Source organism: Salmo salar, chromosome 25, assembly GCF_965601325.2.
Source record: "Salmo salar chromosome 25, fSalSal1, whole genome shotgun sequence".
Classification (NCBI taxonomy): Eukaryota; Metazoa; Chordata; class Actinopteri; order Salmoniformes; family Salmonidae; genus Salmo; species Salmo salar.
Window position 1 is genome coordinate 8,906,671 of NC_138315.1, and position 8,791 is coordinate 8,915,461.

Consider the following 8,791-nt stretch of genomic DNA (forward strand, 5'->3'; position numbering starts at 1 on the left):
CCAACCGGGCGACGTTGTATTCATTCAAAGAGAGAAAGAAAAACATGGAGAATTCACATGAACGCTCATCTCCAGTGTCACTGTTCTCAGCCTGACCACTCACAAAATCTCCTGCTGTTTTTCACCCAGAGACTGGAGAGACGTCATTCCACTTTCTGGCGCCTTCTGAGAGCCAATGGAAGCCTTAGAAAATGTCACGTTACAGCAGAGATGCTGTATTTTCGATAGAGATGCCACAGAAGGAGAACAAATTGTCAGACAGGGCACTTCCTGTATGGAATCTTCTCAGGTTTTGGCCTGCCATATGAGTTCTGTTATACTCAGACACCATTCAAACAGTTTTAGAAACTTTAGGGTGTTTTCTATCCAAATCTACTAATTGTATGCATATTCTCGTTTCTGGGCAAGAGTAGTAACCAGTTTAAATTGGGTATGTTTTTTTTTTTTTATCCGGCCATGCAAATACTGCCCCCTAGCCCCAACAGGTTATTAATACACTACTGTAAATAAACACAGCATCTACAGTGGTACAAATATATTATTGAATTCAATAAAAAAATAAACACACAATTTTCAATGTTATACTAACAAGTGGTTGCCATGGTGAATAATCCAATAATAATTGGTATAACACGGCTCTCAGAACTCAGAAAATTAAAATACTTGCAGATCTATAAAATGGCCCTGGAGGTCTAATTAAATTTAGAGGATTGGAGGATTGTAAATTAATATCTAAGGGGCATTTTTCGTTAGGACAAATCTGGTCTTTGAGAATATCTAAGGGGCTTTTTATATAATTATAATAGAGTTAATAATAATCGGTGGATAACAGATCGGCTCTCGGAACTCATTAAGAGGTTGCTTCTATCTTCAATATGCTTTAAATGCTCCAGGACCACCGACAGATTTTTGTTGTTGCCTGATACAGGACTCTAGTGCCAAAGAAGAGAAACTCTCAGACTGAAAACACCTCCACCAATAGATTAGCGTTCTAACTCCCCCTTGTAATAGTGTGGTGCAATGACCGAATGCCACCATCTAACGGTCGCAGCATAAGCTCAAAACTTTTAAAGGAAAAACCACTGTAGCTCATCATTCAACACCATTGTACCCTCCAAGCTCATCAATAAGCTCGAGGCCCTGGGACTGAACCTCGTCATGTGCAACTGGGTCCTGGACTTCCTGACTGGCCTCCCTCCCAGGTGGTGAAGGTAGGAAACACCTCCACTTCGCTGATCCTCAACACTAGGGCCCCACAAGGGTGCGTGCTCAGTCCCCTCCTGTACTCCATGTTCACCCATAACTGTGTGGCCAAGCACGCCTCCAACTCAATCATCAAGTTTGCAGATGACACAACAGTAGTAGGCTTGATTACCAACAATGATGAGACAGCCTACAGGGAGGAGGTGAGGGCTCTGGGAGTGTGGTGCCAGGAAAATAACCTCTCACTCAATGTCAACAAAACAAAGGAGATGATCGTGATCTTCAGGAAACAGCAGAGGGAGCACGCCTCTATCCACATCGACGGGACCGCAGTGGAGAAGGTGGAAAGCTTCAAGTTCCTCGGCGTAACACATCACTGACAAACTGAAATGGTCCACTCACACAGACAGTGTTTTGAAGAAGGCGCAACAGCGCCTCTTCAACCTCAGGAGGCTGAATAAATGTGGCTTGTCAGCTAAAACCCTCACAAACTTCTTAGATGCACAATCAAGCATCCCGTCGGACTATATCACCGCTTGGTATGGCAACTGCACCGCCCGCAACCGCAGGGTTCTCCAGAGGGTGGTGCGGTGTGTCCAACACATCACCAGGGGCAAACTACCTGCCCTTCACGACACCTACAGCACCCGATGTCACAGGAAGGCCAAAAATGTCATCAAGGACAACCACCCAAGCCACTGCCTGTTCACCCTGCTATCATCCAGAAGGCGAGGTCAGTACAGGTGCTTCAAAGCTGGGCCCGAGAGACTGAAAAACAGCTATCTCAAGGCCATCAGACTGTTAAATAGCCATCACTAGCACATTAGAGGCTGCTGCCTATGAACATAGATTTGAAATCACCGGCCACTTTAATAAATGGAACGCCAGTCACTTTAATAATGTCTACATATCTTGCATTACCTATCTCATGTGTATATACTGTATCCTATACTATTCTACTGTATCTTGACATTGCTCGTCCATATTTTTATATTCTTAATTCCATTCCTTTACTAGATTTGTGTGTATTGGGTATATGTTGTGTAATTACTGCACTACTCGGCATGGTGCTATAATCGAGTCCATGCATAAAAATACCTTGATATTTGGATTGTCAATGATTTATTGTTTAAAAAACATACAAATGAGCTTGTTAACCTCTTACATCTAGACGTTCTGCTAGCGGAACACCTGCTCCAATATCCGATGGGCGTGGCGCGAAATACAAACTCCTCTAAAATCCGAAAACTTCCATTTTTCAAACATATGACTATTTTACAGCATTTTAAAGACAAGACTCTCGTTAATCGAACCACACTGTCCGATTTCAAAAAGGCTTTACAGCGAAAGCAAAACATTACATTATGTCAGCAGAGTACCCAGCCAGAAATAATCAGACACCCATTTTTCAAGCTAGCATATAATGTCACAAAAAACAAAACCACAGCTAAATGCAGCACTAACCTTTGATGATCTTCATCAGATGACAACCCTAGGACATTATGTTATACAATGCATGCATGTTTTGTTCAATCAAGTTCATATTTATATCAAAAACCAGCTTTTTTACATTAGCATGTGACGTTCAGAACTAGCATACCCCCCGCAAACATCCGGTGAATTTACTAAATTACTCACGATAAACGTTCACAAAAAACATGACAATTATTTTAAGAATTATAGATACAGAACTCCTCTATGCACTCGATATGTCCGATTTTAAAATAGCTTTTCGGTGAAAGCACATTTTGCAATATTCTCAGTAGATAGCCCAGCCATCACGGCTAGCTATTTAGACACCGACCAAGTTTAGCCCTGACCAAACTCCGATTTACTATTACAAAAGTTTGATTACCTTTGTTGTCTTCGTCAGAATGCACTCCCAGGACTGCTACTTCAATAACACATGTTGGTTTGGTCCAAAATAATCCATCGTTATATCCAAATAGCGGCGTTTTGTTCGTGCGTTCTAGACACTATCCGAAGTGTAAATAAGGGTTACGAGCATGGCGCAATTCGTGACAAAAGATTTCTAAATATTCCATTACCGTACTTCGAAGCATGTCAACCGCTGTTTAAAATCAATTTTTATGCAATTTTTCTCGTAAAAAAGCGATAATATTCCGACCGGGAATCTGCGTTTCGGTAAACAGAGGAAAGAAAACAAAGCATGGGGTCGACGCGGGCACGCGCCTGAGTCTCACAGTACTGTAACCAGCCACTACCCAAACGCGCTACTTTGTTTCAACCAGAGCCTGCAAAGCCACGATTCAGCTTTTTGCCGCCTTCTGAGAGTCCATGTGAGCCGTAGGAAGTGTCACGTAACAGCAGAGATCCTTTAATGGATAGAGATGGCAAAGAAGGCCAAGAAATGGTCAGACAGGGTACTTCCTGTACAGAATCTTCTCAGGTTTTGGCCTGCCAAATGAGTTCTGTTATACTCACAGACACCATTCAAACAGTTTTAGAAACTTTTGGAGTGTTTTCCTTCCAAAGCTAATAATTATATGCATATTCTAGTTTCTGGGCAGGAGTAATAATCAGATTAAATCGGGTACGTTTTTTATCCGGCTGTGAAAATACTGCCCCCTATCCATAACAGGTTAAGAAACTACTTTTTTTTTTTTTTTAACAGAAGCAGATCTTGTCTCTCTTTGACTGCACAAAGAGAGACTGCACAATCTGCTTCCTGCTGACTAATCTTTCTACTTGTTGATTATGGTGATGCTATTTATCAAAGTGCAGCTGCCTCTACTCTTAAACCCTTTGGTGTCGTTGGAGGAATTGGTGCCTCTAGGTAATTTTAGAAGGGTGTAACGTGACCTTTCTACTGAATGTTTCTGTTTTTTTATAATTGGGTTTTGCTTTTTGTGTATTGTTTATTTTATTGTGTATATGAATGTGTAGTTTAATGTGTTTTTATTATATTTTTACGGGTATTGTGGTGCTATACAGGGCTCATCTGGAAAATAGACCGTGGTCTCAGTATTGTCTCCCTGTCAAAATAAAGGTTAAATAAATTGTGACTGTATGAAGGTATGCGCCCCAACAGCATTCCTCTATCAACCACCAGCCACTACTCACACAGTTAAGATTTGGTCACTGTTTACACTGAAAGTTGGGAAGTTGACTGAGTATATGAATAGTGCTAGCACACCTCACAATGTTTTATGAAATGTAAATAAAGAAAATACTAAACCAAGATGTCTAAAAGAGGATGTGAAATGTTCACCTTGCCTGTTGTGTGTTAACTTGAACACTAGGTGGAACCCTTATTCCACCGGAACGTTTCATACCTCCTTAACGCAAAGAACAACACCACTTGATATTCAAACTGCTCTTTTGTGAAGAAGTTTGAAACTTGGGATACATAGAGGTGGTTCTGATTTTGATTGATTGTTTTGTTCCGTTAACAAGATAGATAGACTGCTTGACTCCCCTGGTGTTTCTTAGGGTGTGCTGTTCCCATTAAACCCATGCTTGTAATTGCTGCTCGTTTTTACCAGAATCCATTGTGATTCGCTTCCCTTCATCCAAAGCAGTAAATGTTTATTGGAAGACTCATCTAAAATCCTTGTTGGCCCTTGTGTTGAAGATAAGTGTTTGTCTCGGGGTGAAAAACAATTATCAGGCTTTTCATCCTACTGAGACTTGACTACTGACTGCAATTGGTAGCTTGATTTGTATTCTTGCTCTTGGAAAAGAGCTATCCAATCATTTGCGTTCATATCTACCAGAACGTGTGTTATGGAGAATTAAGTGGAGTCCTGGGTTTTTTGACAATTATTTAGAACCTAATTAGGGCCAAAATCATGTGGGTCTTAACAGGGCTGAAATCATGCAGGTCCTTAATCAGCAACGGCTTAATTGAGGAAGAAGAGTCACTGGTCTCAGGATTTAACCAATGTGTTTTTACCTCCCAGAGTTGATTTGCTCATCAAGATCAAGATAAATACTAAAACTTAAGACGATAAATAACTATTGAACTTTTTAAAACTTCCAGTTCTGCTCTGGAAGACCACACTGGCCCTACATGATGTAACATGCAGTGAGCTCCAAAGTATTGGGACAATGACACACTTTTTGTGTTTTGGCTCTGTACTCTAGCACTTTGGATTTGAAATTATGCAATGACTGAGGTTGAAGTGCAGTTTGTCCGCTTTCATTTGAGGGTATTTTCATCCATATCATGTGAACCATTTAGAAATTACATCAATTTCTGTACATATCCCCTGCATTTTAGGGGACCAAAAGTATTGGAACAAATTCATTTATGTGTGTTAAAGTAGTAAAAAGTTAAGTATTTGGTCTGATATTCATAGCACACAATTACTACATCAAGCTTGTGACTGCACATTTGTTGGATGCATTTGCTGTTTGTTTTGGTTTTGTTTCAAATCATTTTGTGCCCAATAGAAAATAATGGTGTATTGTGCAATTTTGGAGTCACTTTTATTGTAAATAATAATGTTTCAAAACTCTTCTCTGCTACCATGACTATAGACAGTCCTGAATGAATCATGAAATAATGATGAGTGAGAACGTTAGAGGCATAAATATCATTGCCGTTTGTAGAGTCACAAGCTTGATGTAATCATTGTGTACTAGGAGTATGGGACCAAATTATAAACTTTTGACTACTTTTAATACACATATAACTGAATTTGTCCCCATACTTAACCTATGGTCCCCTAAAATGGGGGGGGGGGGGGCAAATGTACAAAAAGTGCTGTAATTTCTAAACGGTTCACCCTATATGGATGAAAATACCCTCACGTTAAAGCTGTATCATTTCATATCCAATGTAGTTAAGCATCCACTCTCGCTTTGTCTTCTATGTCTTTTTACACCAGGAGCGGTTCAGCTACGTGTGTCCGGACCTAGTGAAAGAGTTCAACAAGTACGACGTGGACGGCTCCAAGTGGATCAAGCAGTACACCGGCATAAACAACATCAGCAAGAAGGAGTTCACCGTCGATGTAGGCTACGAGCGCTTCCTCGGCCCTGAGATCTTCTTCCACCCGGAGGTTAGCAGTGAGCACTTTGCTATTTAAACGGCAGCATAGCAAGAGGTTTGCGCTATGCTAAACTTAAGAACGGGAAGCATAGAAATAGGACAGATCTACTGCTTCTTAGACTTGCTTTCAGGTAGAATGATAGATCTATAACGCACATTGCTATGTGAATTTGGTCAGGTCGACCAAAAAATAACATATAGCCACTTTAAGATATTTATCTGTGAACGTAGGCGTGTACACACTTTAAAAAAAACTTCTCACACTCTTCTTCCTCAAAATCCACCAGTTTGCCAATCCTGACTTCACCCAGCCCATCTCTGAAGTTGTGGACGAGGTTATCCAGAACTGCCCCATTGATGTCAGACGTCCCCTTTACAAGGTAATCATATCCCTGAACTACATAGATATTGGTTTAAAAACCACATCCAATTTAATATCCAATCAGCACTTTGGGTTTGACTTGTACAGACTTCTCTGGGCCCTTTCACTATTGTGTGTGTGTGTGTGCTCGAGTTGAACCCGGCTTTGTGTTAGGGCATGTGTTAACCAGTCTTAACTAGACACACTGTGTTCTTCTCCAGAACATTGTATTGTCGGGCGGCTCCACCATGTTCAGGGACTTTGGGCGGCGTCTGCAGAGGGACCTGAAGAGGACGGTGGACGCCAGGCTGAAGATGAGCGAGGAGCTGAGCGGGGGCAAGCTCAAGGTGAGAGCAGTCCCTAGTCATGGTGATCTTACTGGAGTTGTCTCTTTAGCCGAATAATTGTGGTCCCCACGAGCTGCTCCTGTTCTTATTGTTTTCTCTTAGTTGTAACCCGCTACAGTTTTGGCAGAGCATTAGGTTAGTGTAGGAGGTAAGAAATGTAAGATCTTTATTTGTGTTGTTTGCTTTTGCCCTCTCAGCCCAAACCAATCGATGTGCAAGTCATAACTCATCATATGCAGAGATATGCAGTGTGGTTCGGAGGATCCATGTTAGCCTCAACTGTAAGTATCACAAATCTGTTGCTCCATTCTGTGGGGAAAAACAGTACCAAAACTAAAATTGTGGAAATTAGTATTAGTTGTTCTATGGCACACATTTCCTGTGATGAGGAAACCTCTTACTTGGCACATAGTAAAGCAACTTAATGATTGGAAATGTCATTCAGAAAATGTTGTTTCATATGCCATCTGCAAAACTTGCCTCCCAAAAACTGTAGTAATGCTGAAAGGTTACTGTCAGCACTTTAGCTCAATTTCAGTGATTTGCATTGTCAGCATGATTACTGCCATGTAATGCTTACTTAAGGGCATGCTATCTTCCAGTTTCCCTGTAACTGAGTTGAAATGCAAAAGTAATAAAAAAAAAAAATGAAGTCCTTATTTTAATTGAATATGAAAGGGAAACGCCCATAATGTACTCGGAAGCATCCTTTGACAATGTATCGGGAGGTTACAACATTGCATGACTCATGATGAGCCACCCGATTGGCGCTTTTTTTAGAACAGGAACTCTGGGACTGTATGATTGTGCCCGTGAAGTGTCCTTTTGGTTTGTATGGTTGAGATGCGCATCTGAAACATGTTTTTAAGATGGGGGGAAAAAAGGAGGGAACCTCTCTGCACAGCAGTGTGTCGTTCCAGGTGCTGGTTTTGACAGGAACAACCAGTATTCAAAAACGAGTCAAAACCACACACAAAGGTTGTTTATGTTTTAATTTGTTTTCTTTTATTCAAATATGCCAAATATCAACACATTGCTTTCTCTTTTCTAGCCTGAGTTCTACCAGGTATGCCACACCAAAAAGGACTATGAGGAGATTGGCCCTAGCATCTGTCGCCACAACCCCGTGTTTGGAGTCATGTCTTAACTGTGGCCCTCCAACATCCTAATGGTTAGACCGGGTAGGGGTTGGGAGGGGAGGGGAGACAATGGGTCAGGGGTGGTGAGTTTGTGCTTTTTGATTGCTTGTTCACTCTGGATGTACAGAACGAGGGGCGATACATTTTTTTTTTTTTTATGAGAAAAAAAGAAACAGTCCGGCTGGAAAATGTATTGTGAATGTTCCTTTTTTGTTTTTGTTTTCCAAAATGAGGGGAATATGGTTTCTAAACCAAAACAATAAAAGATCATTTCCGGATCTGTCAAGCAACATGCAGAAAGCTAAACGATGATGGTAATGATGGTGTTGGTAGATGTAATGATGATGACAACATTGATGATGATGATGATGATAATAAAACCAGAAGTCATAAAACATTATTTATGTTTAAAGAACTTGACTCCGGGCAATATCTGACGACTCAAGATATCGTTGATCATGCCAAGGTTATAGAACATATTAATGTCTTTTATTTTCCATTTAATTTTTCTGCTTCAAATGCACTTCACTTTGTGTATCACAGCAAGAGCTTGTTTATATTTCGTAAAGGTTTTTTATATGTAAAACTTGGGAAATTGGGGAAAGTTTTTATTGCATACCAGTATCAGCAAGTGACTGTTTTAACCCACAATGCAGCTTTGATACGCAGTATTTTCTTAAGTTAGAAAACTGAAATGTTTCTCCCTCATCATTCCCCCATTGTC

The 8,791-nt window shown here is 40.7% G+C and overlaps 1 protein-coding gene across 1 annotated transcript in view; it reads left to right on the forward strand.

Moving 5' to 3' along the window:
* The window catches only part of LOC106586112 (actin-related protein 3), a 28,880-nt gene extending 20,413 nt beyond the window's left edge, over nucleotides 1-8,467 (forward strand). The window contains exons 8-12 of the mRNA XM_014172983.3: nucleotides 6,057-6,230; nucleotides 6,508-6,600; nucleotides 6,803-6,928; nucleotides 7,126-7,209; nucleotides 7,980-8,467. Of these exons, the coding sequence (XP_014028458.1) occupies nucleotides 6,057-6,230; nucleotides 6,508-6,600; nucleotides 6,803-6,928; nucleotides 7,126-7,209; nucleotides 7,980-8,075 (573 nt within the window). The 3' untranslated portion in view covers nucleotides 8,076-8,467. The remainder of the gene's footprint in view (nucleotides 1-6,056; nucleotides 6,231-6,507; nucleotides 6,601-6,802; nucleotides 6,929-7,125; nucleotides 7,210-7,979) is intronic.
* The last annotated feature ends 324 nt before the right edge of the window (nucleotides 8,468-8,791 follow it).